Genomic DNA, 20,728 nt, shown 5'->3' with positions numbered 1-20,728 from the left:
GGCTGCTGATTTTCCTATGGCTCCAGCCTTTGGAGTAGCATTTTATATACTGGCTCCTTTGCTGTGTCTCTCTGTTGTTAGGATGTTTTTCAAAGTTAGTCCATGATCTGATGGTTGCTGTTTTTGCTACTGCATTGTTTATGAAAGCTTGTGGTTGGTGGTGGGTCAGCCAGGGAATTAGAGTGTTCCCCTAATTTGTCCTGTGTTTCTCATATTGATATGTGGTTGTCATTTTTGCCCTAGTAAATCATACATTTTCCTGATCATCATCATCTTCTTCTTCTTCTTCTTCTTCTTCTTCTTCTTCTTCTTCTTCTTAGCTTGGAGACATCCATTAAGAATAAAACACTGTCATTTAAATCCCAAAAGGTTTGAGACAGAAATGCACAATATTTTGATATGCTGATTTAATTCATCATAGAATTCTCCTCTGAAACTATAAATTGATCAACTTCATTTGCAGTATGGTGACAGAATTCTACCAGCACAGACTTGCCTTCGCATTTGCTGTGAAAGAGATCAATGACAACCACACGATCTTGCTGAATATCACTCTGGGGTTCAACATCAATGATGTATTATGGCTATGATTATGATTAATCATTACCATAAATAATAACACCACCAACAGCTAGATATCCCTCCCATGCTCCACTTTATATTCTGCTTACGCAAAACATGACCTTGAACTCTGATAATGTCTCGTGAAACTCTGAATGGGGAACAGAGCCATGGGAATGTGTGAGAGAGTATAAAGTAGACATGATACACTGTTAAGGTTTAGATAAGGTGTTCTCTGCTCTTTCATTTCTGGTCCCACTCACCAATGGCATATAGCTTATTTAAGGTTAGCAAGAAGAGAATTCATTAGTCAGGCTGAAAATGAAAGCCCACCCCTCCAATATACCAATACCTTCTGCCAGTGCTTTTTTTCTAAAAAAAATATGTTTAGGGTACTCTCATTTTGACTCAAGAAAACCACAATTTTATAGTCCAAACCGGGAAAAATAAATACAGTAAATGGACAAAAGGCCACCATCGGGGGGTAGCAATGGAACTGATGATTCACCATGCTAGAAAAATAAAATAAAAAATAGTTTCTTCTCCCGTTAGGTTCACAAAATGTATAGGGGTATGCGTACCACTGCATCCCCCCATTTAAAAAAACCAGTGCCTTCTGCTGTTTCTTGCAAATGAATCAGGCCATCCATTTTTAAACTATAGCTTGATCTTATTGAGAAGTGCTGAGTCCCATTTCCTTCCAGAGAACTGGAGTTGAGAAGTGGTCTAAATCTCAAAATTTAGAACTTTTTTCTTTTATCTAAGCAGAAGGATTGGGAGTAAAAAAGCAAAAGTGTTACTCAAACTCTAAAATCTGAATAAGCAAATAATATTCCTATTCTGCAATTACTCAAATCACTGCAATTTCTTCCCCAGGTCAAATCCCCAGATGGCTTCCTGAAGGGAAGAAAACAATCAACAAGCAAGCCTAAAAGTACTTAAAATTAAGCTCATATGTTATGGAGAGCTAGTGTAGAGGTGAGAGTCAGAAAGGGCTCTATCAGTTCAATTTAGGACGATATAATTTCTGTTACTTCTCAAGGAATGTATTTGCAACCTTTCAATTAAATGTATACCATAAGCTAGGCTGCCAGGATGGTGTTGCTATGGGTGTTGCTGAATCTAATAACTCCTGTTGCTAATAGCTCTAATTCTATCCGCTGCCCTAGGAATAATCCTTTTCCTGTTCCACACGAGTGGTACCAGCCAGGTGAACTCATCATTGGGGGAGTTGTTTCTCAGAGCTATTATGTTTTCTATGAAGTTTTCTTTAAGGAACACCCATCAAAGAACCTGTTTGATGTTTCATAGTAAGACTTTTTCATTGCCTCTTTCAATTGCCTTTCCCTTTTTCTCATATTTTACAGACATGAATCCTAAAGAGAGGGATAATTTTATCACTGGCATTTTCAATCTGCAATTGGAGCTACATTTTGCCTGGAAAAAATGTTATTTCAATTTAAAAAAATTAAAGCCTACCAGCTCTCAAAAAATGATTTGAATAAAAAGGTGTATTTACAATTGCTCTGCAGTATACTTATTGTGAGGAGTGGGGAAGAGAAGGGTGAAAATGTAAATAAATAGATAAGGTTACGTTACAGATGAATTCAAAACATAAAACTATACACCATCATTCAATATCCCCAAGGCTTCCTTGAAGTTTGAAAGCGTATTAGATTTTACTACCACATATTGAAGGTCTTTTTCAGTGTGTGCTGAGTTGAAATGATTGCTTAGGTAAATTGTATTGCCGCTGACATTCATGAATATATTTGCCTTTCCATTAAATATTTCTTTCGTGGCTCCTGATCTGAAAAACCTCCATAGGAGGAGTTACATCATGGTGAAAGTTATCCTATATGGATGGATATGGAAATTGGTTGAATTGTGTTGAGGCAGACAGGGATTGCGACAGTTCAGGTTAGATAGCAGAGGGAAACCTGAGATTGTCAGAATGGGGCATTAGGCCAAAGAGGCTGACATTGGGCTAGAAAACCTAAAGAATTAGGAGACTAATTTTGCCATCAGCTGTGTCTTCTAGTGTAAAGGTAAGTCCATTGCCACCTGAATCCCCTTTCCATCTGATGCACCACAGGATCAATGACTGGCCTTAGCTACAGTAGCCTGCACACCTCAAACCTGTGGTTCTAATGTGCAAGCAACCTTCCTGCCCAAACCACAGCTGTATACTGAGAAACAAAGCTATCTGAATTCAATGGGACTTTCATGTAAGTCTGTATAACATTGCAGCTTTCAGTTAAATGAAGTTGTTGTCTACTGAAGGAGAAACAGATTAGTTTTATTTTTTTCTTGATCAACTGTGACGGAAATGTCAAGCAATAGAAGAACAGCAGGTGTGTGAAAGTGTCATGCAAAACAGTAATGCCCCAATCATTGGACAGTATGGAATTTATTAGCATAGATGTACTAGTTACAAATGCAATCTTTTCATTTCAGTTTGAAACAGAAGATGTCCAATATTGTAGTATGTTCATATCTGTAACTAATTTACTTTATTTGCAGTATGGTGCCAAAATTTTATCAGCACGTCCTAACATTGGCTTTTGCTGTCAAAGAAGTCAATGAGAATCCCAACATCTTGTCCAATTTCACACTTGGCTTCCACATCTATGACAGCTATTATGATGCAAGGATGACCTACCGCACGACTCTAGATCTCCTCTTCAAAATGAGGACATTTGTCCCCAACTACAAATGTGACACCCAGAAAACCCTCATATCCACCATTGGGGGACTTGGCCATGATACCACCTTCCATATGGCAGACACATTAGGTCTCTACAAGATTCCGCAGGTAAGAGGTATGAAGGGGTGAATGAGAATTTTTTCTTCCTGCCTCTATGGGTTGCTTCCATGTTTGTTTTACACAGGGCGGACCTATTGGGAAGTATTCTAGCCAGTAGTTTTACTCAGAACAGACTTATCAAAATTAATGCATCTAGCTTAGTCATGATCCTTAATTTAAAATTTAGATCTATACAAGCCTGCATCTTTATCCCATATTCCTTGTAGATTGCTTTTTCTGTTTTATATCTAGGGATGTGAGATTGAACTGCTCACAGCTCAAATCAAAATGTGCAATCAGAAAAAAAGAAAGCTTAGAATTTGTGGGATAAAAAGCCAAATGGTACAGAGAGAATGTTTTCCATACGATTTGAGATTATATTCACATTTTCTTTCAGTTTGCATATGGTTCATATCCCTCAGCAGAGAGTGATACAAGACAGGTTCCTTCTTTTTACCGTATGGTGCCCAATGAAGCCCACCAGTTTCTTGGGATTATCCGCTTGCTTAAGCATTTTGGATGGACATGGATCGGACTCTTTGCTCTGAATGACAACAGTGGGGAACATTTCTTGCAGAACCTCGAACCATTGCTTTCTCAAAATGGAATTTGCTCAGCCTTCACACAAAAAATCCCAAAACAAGTCCACTATGATAATGTGGATGAAATGCATGATATAGCCTTGAATATCTATGCACAAATCAGAAATAATAAAGTCACTACATTTATTGTTTATGGAGAATCTCTGGCAATTATAGCACTGAGAATTATTATATTTCTGCCAGATCCTACAAATAAGAAAAACACATCATTTAAAAAGGTATGGATCTTTACAGCACAGACTGATTTCATAACTATGGGTTTTAGTAAGGTTTGGAGTGTCCTGCTCTTCCAGGGTTCCCTTTCCTTCACAATCCACTCACAAAATCTTCCAGCATTCAAGGAATTTCTTCAGAACATAAAGCCTACCCAGAGCCAGGGAGATGGTTTCATCAAAGTCTTCTGGGAGCAAGCATTTGACTGTGCATTTCCAAATCTTGATGTGCCAATGGAGTTCAGTGGCATGTGTTCTGGAGAGGAGAGGTTGCAGAGTCTTCCAAGGTCTCTGTTTGAAATGAGCATGACTGGTCACAGCTACAGCATCTATAATGGTGTCTATGCTGTGGCTCATGCCTTGCATAACATTTACTCACCCAGATCCAAGCAGAGAGCAATGGGAAAAAGTGAAAGATTTAAACTTCAGAATCTGGAGCCTTGGCAGGTATTGTTCTGAGAATGAAGAGAAAAAATATTATCATTATCTGCATGACTTTATATACCACTGGAACTGAAGACATTCCTACTTGGTTATCTAATAAAACTATTATTAGTTTTAAAACTGAAGGCAGCCCTGTATCGGGAATTTTTTAATGTTTGATTATATTTTAATATGTGTTGGAAGTCTCCCAGAGTGGATGGGGCGACCTTGCCAGATGGATGGGGTATATATAATAAATGATGATTATGATTATAAGATAGTATTCCAGAAAATTATCAAGAAATTTAATTCAGACTCAGAAACTGCTGCTAAGACTACAATGGCTAAGAATATCTGAATGGTTGGAGAAAATTTGGTCCATAGTAACTATGATTACACCAACTTATAAAAGAATACATATAAACCAGCCTAACAGCTCTATGGAAAAAAACATAATTTTTTGTTATATTTTGGAAGAAGAAGTTCAGTTATAATGTCCAAGCTTATGCTGCTTTCAACCTGTAGTAATAGTATTTATTTAGGCTGCCCTTAATTTCTTTTATTTATTGTTAAAAGAAAAAAATAAGGACTTTATCAAATTAGGAATCAGAAGTTCTGTTTAAATGGTATTGCAAATTGTATTCGCTGAAAAATAATAATGTTTGCATCTTAAATTGTGTACTTTTCTCCAAATAATATTTTTCTCAGAGTTCTTCACAATACAATAATATAACAGCTACAAAAACTACAGTAAAACAGGAAGAATATTGAGTCCTTTCCTAGAGGCAATTCACAGCTCTCACCTGAGATCCCTCCTATTTCCTCCCTTCCTCTCACTTTGGGGGCTAATGCTTCCCTGTCTCCCACCTAGGGCCTTCCATGACCACCCCTATGAATAGTTAATCCCTGGGCCTTAACAAGGGCCCCAAATATAGGACCTCACAAGAAAAAAAAGAAGAGAAGAGGGAAAGGAGAAAATAAAGGGAATATTAAAGATGAATAAAAAGGGCTTCCAATGCATAATAAAGTCTATCTGTTGTGTCAAAATCACAAATATTTTGCACATATTCTTTGTTAACTGAAGCTATGTTACTATACCTAAATAAGCTTCATGAAGAAATGTTTCTGTAAACCATGGCATATTATTCAAAATCTCATTTATGCCAATTCCCATTCAACTCCATTTTCTCTTTCTATTAGCTACACCCTGTTCTTCAGCACATTTCATTTAACAACTCAGCTGGAGAAACCGTGTCCTTTACTGATCAAAGAGAAGTGGGAGGGGGATTTGACATCATGAACATAGTCACGTTCCCGAACAGGTCCTTCCTTCGATTGAAGATTGGATGGGTTGATTCTGATGCAGATGATGGAAAAGAATTCAGCATTGATGAGGACATGATTTTATGGCACAATGATTTTAACCAGGTCTGGAATCTAGGCAGGGGTGCCAACTTGAAAAATATATGGGGGGGGGGGAGGTAAGCCCTGCACCGATTAATCAGTTGCAAGACGTGGCTCATGCGCACATTTGGAATGACAATGCCCATCACCTCTGGGAGAGGTTTGGCCCCTCAATAATTTTACTGAGGGTGTATGTGAAGGGACCTTGGCCCCTAGAGGTTGGCTCCTATGACTGTAGAATTTACTTGTAGGACCCACATTCTCCTACTGATGAGCATACTGATATACTCCTCCACTGAATTCTTGTTTAAGCTACTTGTACAATGGCCCCTTAAGCCTGTGGGGCAGAGTATGGATGGCGTTTCAGGTTAACTTGGTTCATTCTCTTTGAGTTTGTGGCCTCAAAGGCAGTGTGAATTTAAAAAAGGCTTACCAAATACTGACAGGTTTAGGAGAGTGATAGAAGTTTTGAATATCTGCCACATATGGTATTTCCACTATAAAGTTTCTGATTTCTGAAAGTTAGTTAACAAAATGACCCTAGATTTATCTCTATTTTGTATTTTGCCTCTTTCATTCCAGTGTCTTAACAAAAATGGGCTGATGGTTGGACCATGTATGAAGCAGCAGTCCTATGCCAATGTTTCTGGGATGAGAGATCCCCTTTTTATTTGAACTGCAGAAGCTGAAATATTATTTCAAATATTTATCCCTTCTGAAATGATTTCCTGTTTATTAATAGGTAATGCCCATTTCTGTTTGCAATGACTACTGTCGTGCGGGCTATCAGAAGAAAAGTAAGGAAGGACAGAAATTTTGCTGCTATGATTGTACTCCATGTCCAGAAGGGAAGATTTCAAACCAGAATGGTATGTGACAGTTTTCATTGTACAAGATTAGCAAGTTTCTATTGAAAACCACACTATCCTGCTTTGAGTGGTGTGAATATTTTATTGCTACTTTCCAGTAACGCGTCATCAATACGTTCAAAAATAAAACAGCCTGGTGAAATCCCAAATTGGTGGATCTGAAATTAATCCCCCCATCCCCACAAATGATTTCACTGTGCACATAATTTAAGTGAAGCCAGTGCTTATTTTCCCAGTGTGCCTTCCCCTAAACATTTTGTGTATCTAAGTTTGGCCTCAGTGAGGAGCAATATTTCAATATGAGTAGGAAAAGAAGAGTACCCCAAACATTTTTTTAGAAAAAAAAGCACTGAGTGAACCTATCAAGTAGTAAAATGGTACAGAAGTTGTAGATTTGCAAATGATGTGTGTAGTCAGAATGAAGCATGCTAGATATCATCCATGATGTTATTAGGCCAGAACTTTATTAATTATGCTTCAGGGAAGAGGAAATGTCATGGCACTAATTCCAACCAGCATTTGCTATTTGAAAGGCATTCCACTTGATGGTGTAGCTGCTTTTGACATCCTTCAGAGTTGAACAAGGTTGGAGCTTTGTATTTGGCAAGACAGGCATTCAGGTTCCCAGGAGGGAACTGTATATGTATGGCGGGGGAGAGAGATAGGCAACACTGGGCCTCATCTGACCTCGTTGCATGCCTTGCTCTTATCAATTTATAGACCCTTTACAGTCCACCCTATTGCCTAACAATGGCTACTGGCACTTACTGAAGGAAAGGCAAAAACATCCTCACCTAGAGACAATTAAATATGGGAGCACAATATGTTTTGGTTTCTTTTGGTCTCAGTTAACTGTCCTCCCAAAAAACCAAGGTTCCACTCACTATGCCATCTTGGTGAAACAGCATGGCCACTTACAAAGATGTAAAAAACAAAACAAAACCTGTTTCAGATTCAGCAGGAATGTAGTGAGTAATTCAAATATACAACCTGCTCTCTGACAATAAAGAAGGTTCCATATAGATCAACAGAATCAATAACGGCTGCATAGTAGACAAAAATCACTGATGAATTGCAAATGGAGTTTGACTTTCTTCTGTTTGTCAGATAAGGCTGACTGCTTCAGATGCCCAGAAGATCAGTATGCAAACAAGAAGAAAAATGGATGCATCCCTAAAACTATCAACTTTCTTTCATATGAAGAACCTTTAGGGATCATTTTGGCCTCACTTTCTCTTTCTTTTTCCCTGATCACAACTTTGGTGCTTGCAGCATTTATTCAACACAAAGACACTCCAATTGTCAAAGCCAACAACAGGGATCTCACCTATGCTCTCCTCATCGCCCTCCAATTCTGCTTCCTTTCATCTCTTCTATTCATTGGACACCCTGGCAAAATGACCTGCCTTTTTCGCCAAACAACTTTCGGCATTGTCTTCTCTGTGGCTGTTTCCTGTGTGTTGGCCAAAACTATCACGGTAGTTGCAGCTTTCATGGCCACCAAGCCTGGGTCCAGTATGAGGAAGTGGATGGGGAAAAGACTGACCAATTCTGTTATCCTTTCCTGCTCCCTCGTTCAAGTGATTATTTGTACTGGGTGGTTGATGACCTCTTCCCCATTTCCAGATCAAGACATGCACTCGGTAATGAAAGAAATCATTGTGCAATGTAACGAAGGTTCAGTGACCATGTTTTACTGTGTCCTCGGCTACATGGGCCTCCTGGCCATTGCTAGCTTCATTGTGGCATTTTCAGCTCGCAAATTACCTGACAGTTTTAATGAAGCCAAGTTTATTACCTTTAGCATGTTGCTGTTTTGCAGTGTTTGGCTGTCTTTTGTCCCAACTTACCTAAGCACCAAAGGGAAATCCATGGTGGTGGTGGAGATCTTCTCCATCTTGTCCTCCAGTGCTGGATTGTTGGTCTGCATCTTTGCCCCTAAATGCTACATCATTATTCTGAAGCCAGAGCTGAACAACAGGGAGCAAATGATAAGGAGAAGGATGTAAATTCAGCCTTACTTCTTCTTTCTATTCTATTGTATTGTTATATATAAGGGAGTTTTCCGTAAAAGTGGTTACTTTGAGGTGATACTCTTTCGTAGGATCAATTTGGAATATTTAGGGTTTTCAAATTCAAGCAGATTAAAATCCGCTGTCACCTTAGCTCAGGAGTGAGGAACAACTTGGTGGTGGGCCCTGTTTTGCCCAGCTTAGGTTTCAATTCTCAGGCCATTCCTGGCAAAGCACACCCACCTTATTCTCAGCTGACATCATGTGGGACTTCATAGGAACTATCAAAAGCAGAAGGTGAGTTTCCAGATTGTCTCTTCCCAGAAGATCCCCTGGGAGGGATGCTTCCAGCCTTCCCAGCCTCTCAATATAAAGTCTTATAAGAAGATTCTGCAGTAGAAGGACTTTGAGGAACATCATGAGAGAGATCTTTCTAAGAGCCTGTGAAACTCCTATGTTATCTTGTTAAGTTGTCTGTTGTTCCTGAAACCTTATTGTATTTATTGGACTCAGATGCAGCTTTTTATTATGTTTTTATATTTGCCATCATATTGTTCTATTATCCTGTTCTGATACTATATTTGTGATGTTTGATTTTAACATGTGTCCATTTATCCTTTGTTTATGGGAATTTGCCCACCATTATAAAATCATAGCACTATATGGTTGGAGGAGTCCCTCAGGGTCATCTGTTCCAGCCCTTTAAATGATTGAACCTCAATTAAGCATAATAATAATAATAATAATAATAATAATAATAATAATAATAATTTATTATTTATACCCCGCCCATCTGGCTGAGTTTCCCCAGCCACTCTGGGCAGCTCCCAATCAAGTGTTAAAAACAGTACAGCGTTACATGTTAAAAACTTCCCTGAACAGGGCTGCCTTAAGATGTCTTCTGAATGTCAGGTAGTTGTTTATTTCTTTGACAGCTGATGAGAGGGCGTTCCACAGGGTGGGCGCCACTACCGAGAAGGCCCTCTCTCTGGTTCCCTGTAGCCTCACTTCTCGCAATGAGGGAACCGCCAGAAGGCCCTCGGCGCTGGATTTCAGTGACCAGGCTGAATGATGGGGGTGGAGACGCTCCTTCAGGTATACAGGACCGAGGCTGTTTAGGGCTTTAAAGGTCAGCACCAACACTTTGAATTGTGCTCAGAAATGTACTGGGAGCCAGTGCATCCATGACAGATGACTATTCGACCTCTGCTTAAAAACCTTCAATGAGGGAGAGTACACCACCTTCTGGGGAAGTCTATTCCACTGTTGAACAGCACTTATAATCAGAAAGTTGATCCTGATGTTTAGTTGGAATCTTTTTTCTAATAACTTGCATCCATTGGTTGCGGCTCTACCCTCTCAATGATGTTAATGATAATGATGTTGATGATGATGATGGGTAATGGGAGCCCATGGTGCTCCAGGAGGGGGAGATAGTTTCCATTGAAAGTGATAATAAAATGGGTGCAGGGGAGGGGAGCTTGGTTTTTGCTAGAGAAACTGCTTCCACCTCACTTATCAAGCCACTTTGTAACTGTCCATTTAAAAGATTCATTGCCTTCTGAATCCCAGTGGCAGACAGGTTGGTTGTCCTATCCACCTATCAAACATTGTCCATCGAGGACTGGGAGAATCTGGCCAAATGTGGGGAAATGTTACTGACTCCTGCTTTAGGACAAGAAACTTAATAATAAAAATGAACTTTTGTGGATAGAAAAGCAGTAGGGAAAGGCATTGAAAAGTGTGGAATGAATGGTAGCTTGATTTACTTTCAATTCACTTATAAAAATGTATTTCTTATATGGGACTGATTTACCTTATATTACTTTGTTCTGTAATACTGAATTATATGTCTTTCAGTAAAGAAACATGTTAACTGAAATTAAGTATCTGAGTGTCTTCCTTGAACCTTAAATGCTTTGCTTGCTAATATCGAGCGGGAATAAATACTCTCCTCAATGTGGTGGCCCTTTCTGGGATAATCTAAGATGGTACTGTAATTGCTGAACTAAAACTTTGATACATCAAAGGCATCCTCAATATTTACATTATGTAGGGCAATATATGCCCCACAGATTTAAGAACAGGACAGAACAAATCATATGTTTTACTGGTCCCAGAATAATAATAATAATAATAATAATAATAATAATAAATAATAATTTTATTTATATCCTATCCTCCCCGGCTGAAGCCGGACTCAGGGCAGCTAACATAAAATATATAACACGGGTATAAAATCAAACAGTAATTAAATTACCTCCTAAAAAACAGGTCAGGATCGAATTAAAATCTAATTAGATGGCTTTCCACAGGATTAGAGTTGGGATCAGTAAATACTCATCAGGTCCAACTGTTTTCAACAGGTATCTAAAAGAACAAACTTATTGTGAATGCCTAAAGCTATTAGGAGTTCCAAAAGTGTTGCCACATCTTAAAGGGAAATGGCACTTTAAGTTGCCTTTATCTCAAAATTTAGCACTCCTGTTTACCCAATGAAATAACTCTGAATTTCCCGTTGTCATTAGCTTACCAGGAAAAAGTCTTTCGGTCACTGTAGTTCGTTGATTTCATTCATTAGCAAACTCTCCTCTGAAACTGCAAATTGATGAACTTCATTTGCAGTATGGTGACAAAATTCTACCAGCACAGACTTGCCTTGGCAATGAGAACCACATGATCTTACCCAATATCACTCGAGGGTTAGATATCTATGATGTATTATTATTATCATCAATAATAACCCCAACAACAACAACAACAATTATCTATGCCTCCCCTGCTCTGCTTCATATTTTCAGTGCTTTTGCTGACCCAGAATATGACCTTGAATTCTGATAATGTCTCGTGATGCTCTGAATAGGGAACAGAGCAACGTGAATGTGTCGGACAGTATAAAGTAGACATGAAACCCTGTTAAAATTTAGACTAGGTGTTCTGTGCTCTTCCCTTTCTGTTCCCACTCACCTAAGGCTTAAAGTTTATGTAAGGTTACCCAGAAGAGAATTCATTAGTCAGGCTGAAAATGAAAGCCCCCCCCCCCCCAATATACCAGTAGCTCCTGTTGGTTCTTGCAAATGAATTGTGCTATTCATTTTTAAAGTATAGCTTGATCTTATTGAGAAGTGCTGAGTCCCATTTTCTTGAAGACAACTGGAGTTGAGAAGTGGTCTTAATCTCAAAATTTAGAACTGCTACTTTATATCCTGATGACAATGTCTTCAGTCAAGAGTTTTCTGTTGTTCTTAGCACACCAAGGAAAAACCCTTCTGCCACTTTTTTCTTTCATCTAAGCAGCAGGATTGGGAGTAAAAAAAGTTAAAGTCTTACTCAGACTCTAAACTCTGAATAAGTAATTAATATTCCTTTTCTGCAATTACTCAAATCACTGCAATTTCTTCTCCAGGTCAAATCCCCAGTTGGCTTCCTGGAGGGAAGAAAAAAATCAACAAGCAAGCCTAAAAGTGTTTAAAAAATAAGCTCATATGTTATGGAGAGCTAGTGTAGGGGGAGAGACAGACAGGGCTCTATGAGTTCAATTTAGGAAAATATAATTTCTGTTACTACTCAAGGAATGTATTTGCAACCCGTTGATGAAATGTTTATCATAAGCTAGGCTTTCAGGATGTTGCTATTGGTGTTGCTTTTTCTGATAATTCCTGTTTCTATTACCTCTAATTCTATCCACTGCCCCAGGAATAATCCTTTTCCTGTTCTACATGAGTGGTACCAGCCAGGTGAATTCATCATTGGTGGAGTTCTTTCTCAGAGCTTTTACAATTTCTATGAAATTTTGTATAAGGATCACCCATCAAAGAACCTGTTTGATGTTTCATAGTAAGACTTTTTCATTCCCCCTCTGGATTGCCCTTTCCTTTCTTTCATGCCTTTCAGACAGGAATCCTAAAGGGAGGGCCTGTTTTATCACTGACATTTTCAAGCTGCAGTGGGAGCCATAATTTGCCTGAATATTTGAATAAAAAAACCTTCTTTCTGTATTTTTTTAAAAAAGAATCTAGCCATTGTCACAGTTTATTTGAATGAAATGGTGTATTTACAATTGCTCTGCAGTATACTTATTGTGAGGAGTGGGGAAGAGAAGAGTGAAAATGTAAATAAATAGTTAAGGTTACATTACAGCTAAAGGTAGGTAGCCGTGTTGACCTGACACAGTTTGTTCTTGGTATAAGCTTTCATGTGCATGCTAGTATCTGAAGAAGTGTGCATGCACACAAAAGCTTATACCAAGAACAAACTGAGTCAGTCTCCAAGGTGCTACTGGACATTTTTTTATTTTCTATATATATATTGATTACAGATATATTCAAAGAATAAGATTATACACCATTCTTCGATCTCCCAAAGCTTCCTTGCCTTTTGAAGGAGTGTAATATTTTACTACCTCATATTCAAGATCCTTTACAGACTTGAATTTCTTAGGTTAGTTGTCTTGCCGCTGACATTCATGAGGGTATTTGTCTTTCCATTATATATTTATTTTGTGGCTCCTGATCGGGGGGGGGGGAGGACTCCATGGGAGGAGTTAGATCATGGTGAAACTCCCTGGGCCAAAATGTAAGTTCAGAAAGTTATGGAGGGATATGGAAATTGGTTGAAATTTGTTGAGGCAGGCAGGGACTGCTACAGTTCACGTTAGATAGCACAGAGAAACCTGATATTGTCAGAATGGGGCATTATCCCAGAAAGAGAGGCTGACATTGGGCTAGAAAACCTAAAGAAATAGGAGACAAATTTTGCCATCAGCTATGTATTCTGGTGTGAAGGTAAAACCAGTGACATCTGACTCCCCTTTGTGCAACATCAATGACTGTCCTTAGCTACAGTAGCCTGCACACCTGAAACCTGTAGTTCTAATTTGCAAGAAACTTTCCTGACTCTACCGCAAATGTATACAGTGGTACCTTGGGTTACATATGCTTCGGGTTACATATGCTTCAGGTTACAGACTCCACTAACCCAGAAACAGTACCTCAGGTTAAGAACTTTGCTTCAGGATAAGAACAGAAATCATGCTCCGGCGGCGCGGCGGCAGCAGGAGGCCCCATCAGCTAAAGTGGTGCTTCAGGTTAAGAACAGTTTCAGGTTAAGTACGGGCCTCAGGAACAAATTAAGTACTTAACCCGAGCTACCACTGTACTGAGAAAAAAGTCTATCTGAATTCATAGGGCCATTCGCATAAGGGTGTATAAAACTGCAGCTTTCAGTTAAATGAAGTGGTCGGCTATTTAAGGAGAAACAGATTTGCTTTTTTGTTTTTCTTGATCAACCGAGATAGAAATGTCATGCAATAGCAGAGCAGCAGGTATGTGAAAGTATCATGCAAAGCAGCAATGTCCTGATCATTGGACAGTATGGATTTTATTAGCTTAGATGTATAAATTACAAATGCAACATTTTCATTTCATTTTGAAACAGAAGATGTCCAATATTGTAGTATATTCATATTTGTACCTAATTTACTTTATTTGCAGTATGGTGCCAAAATTTTATCAGCACGTCCTTGCATTGGCATTTGCTGTGAAAGAAGTCAATGAGAATCCCAACATCTTGCCCAATATCACACTTGGCTTCCACATCTATGACAGCTATTATGATGCAAGGATGACCTATCGTACGACTCTAGATCTCCTCTTCAAAATGAGGACATTTGTCCCCAACTACAAATGTGACACCCAGAAAACCCTCATATCGACCATTGGGGGACTTGGCCAGGATACCACCTTCCATATGGCAGACACATTAGGTATCTACAAGATTCCACAGGTAAGAGGTATGAAGGCGTCAATGAGAATCTTTTCTTCCTGCCTCTAAGGGTTGCTTTCATGTTTGGTTCTAGACGGAGTGGACCTATTGGGAAGTATTCTAGTCAGTAGTTTTACTGAGAACAGACTCATCAAAATTAATGCATCCATCTTAGTTATGATCAATAATTTAAAATTTAGTTATGTACAAGCCTTATATATCATTATCCCGTATTCCTTGTATATTGCTTTTTCTGCTTTATTTCTAGGGATATGTGATTGATCTGGTCACAGCTCAAATCAAAATGTGCAATTAGAAAAAGAAGGTTAGAATCTGTTGAATAAAAAGCCAAAAGATATAGGATGAATGTTTTCCATATAACCTGAAAATATATGTACATTTTCTTTCAGTTTGCGTATGGTTCATTTCCCCCAGTGAAGAGTGATGCAAGTCAGGTTCCTTCCTTTTACCGCATGGTGCCCAGTGAAGCCCACCAGTTTCTTGGGATTATCCGCTTGCTTAAGCATTTTGGATGGAAGTGGATCGGCCTCCTTGCTCTGAATGATAACAGTGGAGAACATTTCTTGCAGACCCTGGAGCCATTGCTTTCTCAAAATGGAATTTGCTCAGCATTCACACAAAAAATTCCAAAAGAAGTCCACTTTGATAATGTGGATGATATGCATCATATAGCTTTACATCTGTATATACAAATCAGAGATAATAAGGTCACTACATTTATTGTTTACGGAGAATCTTTGGCAATTATATCACTGAGAATTATTATATTTCTCCCAGAAAAACACATCGTTTAAAAAGGTATGGATCTTTACAGCAAGGACTGATTTCATATCTATGGGTCTTCTTAAGGTTTGGAATGTTCTGCTCTTCCAGGGTTCCCTCTCCTTCACAATCCACTCACAAAATCTTCTAGCATTCAAGGAATTTCTTCAGAGTATAAAGCCTTCCCAGAGCCAGGGAGATGGTTTCATCAAAGGCTTCTGGGAGCAAGCATTTGACTGTATTCTTCCCAATTTCAATGCACCAATGGAGGTCTATGGTATGTGTACTGGAGAGGAGAGATTGCAGAATCTTCCAAGGTCTCTGTTTGAAATGAGCATGACTGGTCACAGCTACAGCATCTATAATGGTGTCTTTGCTGTGGCTCATGCCTTGCATAACATTTACTCCCCTAGATCCAAGCAGAGAGGAATGTGGAAAAGTGAAAGATTAAAACTTCAGAATCTGGAGCCTTGGCAGGTATTGTTCTGAGAATGAAGAGAAAAAATATTATCATTATCTGCATGACTTTATCTATCACTGGAACTTAAGACATTTCTGCTTGGTTATCTAATAAAACTATTATTATTTATAAGTCATCTGAAGGCAGCCCTGTATCGGGAAGTTATTAATGTTTGATTATATTTTAATATGTGTTAGAAGCCTCCCAGAGTGGATGGGGCGACCTTGCCAGATGGCTGGAGTATATATAATAAATGATGATTATGATTAGATAGTATTCCTGAATATTATCAAGAAATTTAATTCATCCACATAAACTGCTGCTAAGACTACAATAGCTAAGAATATCTGAATGGTTGGAGAAAATTTGGTCCATAGTAACTATGATTACACCAACTTATAAAAGAATACATATAAACCAGCCTAACAGCTCTATGGAAAAAAACAAAATTTTTGTTATATTTTGGAAAAATAAGTTCAGTTATAATGTCCAAGCTTATGCTGCTTTCAACCTCTAGTAATTGTATTTATTTAGGCTCTTTAATTTCTTTTATTTATTGTTAAAAGAAAAAAATAAGGACTTTATCAAATTAGGAATCAGAAGTTCTGTTTAAATGGTATTGAAAAATTGTATTCACTGAAAAAAATTAGTGTTTGAATCTTAAATTGTGTACTTCTTTTTGCCAAATAATATTTTTCTTAGAGTTCTTCACCATACAATAATATAACAGCTACAAAAACTACAGTCAAAACAGGAAGAATGCCGAGTCCTTTCCTAGAGGCAATTCACAGCTCTCACCTGAGATCCCTCCTATTTCCTCCCTTCCTCTCACTTTGGGGGCTAATGCTTCCCTGTCTCCCACCTAGGGCCCTCCATCACCACCCCTATGAATAGTTAATCCCTGGGCTTTAACAAGGGCCCCAAATATAGGACCTCACAAGAAAAAAAGATGAAAAAAGATAAGAGGGAAAGGAGAAAATAAAGGGAAAGGAATATTAGAGATAAATAAAAAGGGCTTCCAAAGCATAATAAAGTCTCCATCTGTTGTGTCAAAATCACAGATATTTTGCACATGTTCTTTGTTAACTGAACCTATGTTATTATACCTAAATAAGATTCATGAAGACATTTTTCTGTAAACCATGGCATATTATTCAAAATCTCATTTATGCCGATTCCCATTCAACTTCATTTTCTCTTTCTAATAGCTGCATCCTATTCTTCATGACATTTCATTTAACAACTCAGCTGGAGAAACCGTGTCCTTTACTGATCAAAGAGAAGTGGAAGGGGGATTTGACATTATGAACATAGTCACGTTCCCAAACAGGTCTTTCCTTCGATTGAAGATTGGATGGGTTGATTCTGATGCAGATGATGGAAAAGAATTCAGCATTGATGAGGAAATGATTATATGGCACAATGATTTTAATCAGGTCTGGAATCTAGGCAGGGGTGCCAACTTGAATAAAATATTGGGGTGGGGGAGGTAGGCCCTGCGCCGATTAATCAGTTGCAAGACGTGGCTCATGTACACATTTGGAATGACAATGTCCATCACCTTTGGGAGAGGGTAGGCGCCTCAATTATTTTATTGAGGGTGTATGTGAAGGGACTTTGGCTCCTAGAAGTTTGCTCCTGTGACTCTAGAGTTTACTTGTAGGGCCCACATTCTCCTACTGATGAGCATACTGATATACTCCTCCACTGAATTCTTGTTTAAGCTACTTGTACAATGACCTCTTAGGGCCGGTGGGGCAGAGTATGGATGATGTTTCAGGTTAACTTGTTTCATTCACTTTGAGTTTGCGGCCTCAAAGGCAGTGTGAATTTAAAAAAGGCTTACCAAATACTGACAGGTTTAGGAGAGTGATAGAAGTTTTGAATATCTGCCACATATGGTATTTCCACTATAAAGTTTCTGATTTCTGAAAGTTAGTTAACAAAATGACCCTAGATTTATCTGTATTTTGTCTTTTGCCTCTTTCATTCCAGTTTCTTAACAAAAATGGGCTGATGGTTGGATGATATATTAAGCAGCAGTCCGGTGCCAATGTTTCTGGGATGAGAGATCCCCTTTCTTCTTTCTTATTCTTTCTTATTTGAACTTCAGAAGCTGAAACATTCTTTCAAATGTTAGTCCCTTCTGAAATGATTTCCTGTTTATTAGTAGGTGATGCCCATTTCTGTTTGCAATGACTACTGTCATGAGGGCTATCAGAAGAAAAGTAAGGAAGGACAGAAATTTTGCTGCTATGATTGTACTCCATGTCCAGAAGGGAAGATTTCAAACCAGAATGGTATGTGACAGTTTTCATTGTACAAGATTAGCAAGTTTCTATTGAAAACCACACTATCCTGCTTCGAGTGGTGTGAATATTTTATTGCTACTTTCCAGTAACACGTCATCAATACGTTCAAAAATAAAAGAGCCTGGGGAAATTCCATGCTGGTGGATCTGAAAGTAATCCCCCCATACCCAAAAATGATTTCATCGTACACATAATTTAAGTGAAGCCAGTGCTTATTTTCCCAGTGTGCCTTCCCCTAAACATTTTGTGTATCTAAGTTTGGCCTCAGTGAGGAGCAATATTTCAATATGAGTAGGAAAAGAAATTACCCCTAAACATTTCTTTTTTTAAAAAAAAAGCACTGAGTGAACCTGTCAAGTAGTAAAATGGTACAGCAGTTGAAGATTTGCAAATAATGTGTGTAGTCAGAATGAAACATTCTAGACATCATCCATGGTGTTATTAGACCAGAACTTTATTCATTATGCTTCAGGGAAGAGGAAATGTCATGGCACTAATTCCAACCAGCATTTGCTGCTTGAATGACATTCCACTTGATGTTATAGGTGCATTCGACATCCTTCAGGGTTGGACAAGGTTGGAGCTTTGTATTTGGCAAGACAGGCATTCAGGTTCCCAGGAGGGAACTGCATATGTGGGGGGGGGGGGGAGAGACAACACTGGGCCCCATCTGTCCAAGTGGCATGCCTTGATCTTTTCACTCTTTACAATCCACTCTATTGATGTGACTTTCTGTCCATCATTTTGACAAATGCTTTAGAAGGCCTAGCAATGGCTACTGGCACTTACTGAAGGAAAGGCAAAAACATTCTAAACTGGAGACAAATGAATATGGGAGCAAAATACCTTTTCGGGGGTGGCGGTCTCTGTTAACTGCCCACCCAAAAAACCAAGGTTCCACTCACTATGTCATCTTGGTGCCACAGCATGGCCACTTAAAAAAAATGTAAAAAACCCACAAAACCTCTGTCAGATTCAGCAGCAATGTAATAAGTAATTCAAATATACAACCAGCTCTCTGACAATAAAGAAGGTTTGAAATAGATCAACAGGATCAATAATGGCTACATAGTCAGCATAAAACACAGATGAATTGCAAATGGAGTTTGGCTTTCTTCTGTTTGTCAGATATGGCTGACTGCTTCAGATGCCCAGAAGATCAGTACGCAAACAAGAGGAAAAATGGATGTATCCCTAAAACTATCAACTTTCTTTCTTATGAAGAACCTTTAGGGATCAGCTTGGCCTCACTTGCTCTTTCTTTTTCCCTGATCACAACTTTGGTGCTTGCAGCGTTTATTCAGCACAAAGACACTCCCATTGTCAAAGCCAACAACAGGGATCTCACCTACACTCTCCTCATCGCCCTCCAATTCTGCTTCCTTTCTTCTCTTCTATTCATTGGACACCCTGGCAAAATGACCTGCCTTCTTCGCCAAACAACCTTCGGCATTGTCTTCTCTGTGGCTGTTTCCTGTGTGTTGGCCAAAACCATCACTGTAGTTGCAGCTTTCATGGCCACCAAGCCTGGGTCCAGTATGAGGAAGTGGGTAGGGAAAAAGCTGTCCAACTCCGTTGTCCTTTCCTGCTCCCTAGTTCAAGCGATTATTTGTACTGGGTGGTTAATGAACTCTCCAGCATTTCCAGATCAAGACATGTTCTCGGTAATGGAAGAAACCATTGTGCAATGTAATGAAGGCTCGGTGACCATGTTTTACTGTGTCTTGGGCTACATGGGCCTCCTGGCCATTGCCAGCTTCATTGTGGCATTTGCAGCTCGCAAATTGCCAGACACTTTTAATGAAGCCAAGTTTATTACCTTCAGCATGTTGCTGTTCTGCAGTGTTTGGTTGTCTTTTGTTCCAACTTACCTGAGCACTAAAGGGAAATCCATGGTGGTGGTGGAGATCTTCTCTATCTTGTCCTCCAGTGCTGGATTGTTGGTCTGCATCTTTGCCCCTAAATGCTACATCATTATTCTGAAGCCAGAGCTGAACAACAGGGAGCAACTGATGAGGAGAAGGATGTAAATTCAACCTTCCTTCTTCTTTCTATTCTATTGTATTGTTATATATAAGGGAATTTTCTGTAAAAGTGGTTACCTTGAATACATCCTGTGAGGTGATACTCTTTCGTAGCATCATTTTGGGATATTTAGGGTTTTGAAATTAAAGCAAATTAAAATGCTCTGTCACCTTAGCTCAGGAGTGAGGAACGACTTGGTGGTCGGCCCTGTTTTGCGCAGCTGAGTAGTCAATTCTCAGGCCATTCCTGGCAAACCACACCCACCTTATTCTCAGCTGATATCATATGGGACATCATAGGAACTATCAGGAGCTGAAGGTGAGTTTCCAGATTGTCTCTTCCCAGAAGATCCCCCGGGAGGGATGCTTCCAGCCTTCCCAGCCCCTCAATTTGAAAGTCTTATAAGAAGATTCTGCAGGAGAAGGACTTTGAGGAACATCATGAGACAGGTCTTTCTAGGAGCATGTGAAACTCCTATGTTACTTTGTAAAGTTGT

General features: G+C 39.0%; 1 protein-coding gene and 1 long non-coding RNA gene across 2 annotated transcripts; both read left to right on the top strand.

The window, feature by feature from the left end:
• Positions 1–5,998: 5,998 nt before the first annotated feature.
• LOC308461729 lies at positions 5,999–8,051 on the top strand. Its single transcript, XR_013978957.1, has 3 exons — positions 5,999–6,032; positions 6,751–6,877; positions 7,985–8,051. It is a non-coding gene; the product is annotated as an uncharacterized lncRNA (long non-coding RNA).
• A 6,545-nt stretch (positions 8,052–14,596) lies between these two features.
• On the top strand, positions 14,597–20,707 carry LOC308461653 (vomeronasal type-2 receptor 26-like). Its single transcript, XM_080978736.1, has 5 exons — positions 14,597–14,680; positions 15,849–15,912; positions 17,104–17,331; positions 18,069–18,195; positions 19,336–20,707. The coding sequence occupies exons 2-5, from the start codon at positions 15,865–15,867 to the stop codon at positions 20,235–20,237; spliced, it is 1,305 nt and encodes a 434-aa protein (XP_080834862.1). The 5' UTR covers positions 14,597–14,680; positions 15,849–15,864; the 3' UTR covers positions 20,238–20,707.
• The last annotated feature ends 21 nt before the right edge of the window (positions 20,708–20,728 follow it).

Source organism: Podarcis pityusensis (assembly GCF_964106645.2).
Source record: "Podarcis pityusensis genome assembly, chromosome: 13".
Taxonomy (NCBI): Eukaryota; Metazoa; Chordata; class Lepidosauria; order Squamata; family Lacertidae; genus Podarcis; species Podarcis pityusensis.
The sequence above is the reverse complement of the archived record's forward strand: the minus strand, read 5'-3'. Positions and strand labels throughout refer to the sequence as shown.

Bases quoted from the DNA above. Each gene is read 5' to 3' on its own strand.
- LOC308461653 (XM_080978736.1), top strand. From the start codon at position 15,865: ATGTGGAAAAGTGAAAGATTAAAACTTCAGAATCTGGAGCCTTGGCAG. The intron at 15,913-17,103 runs GTATTGTTCTGA...TCTTTCTAATAG, and splicing joins AGAATCTGGAGCCTTGGCAG to CTGCATCCTATTCTTCATGA. The intron at 17,332-18,068 runs GTCTGGAATCTA...GTTTATTAGTAG, and splicing joins GGCACAATGATTTTAATCAG to GTGATGCCCATTTCTGTTTG.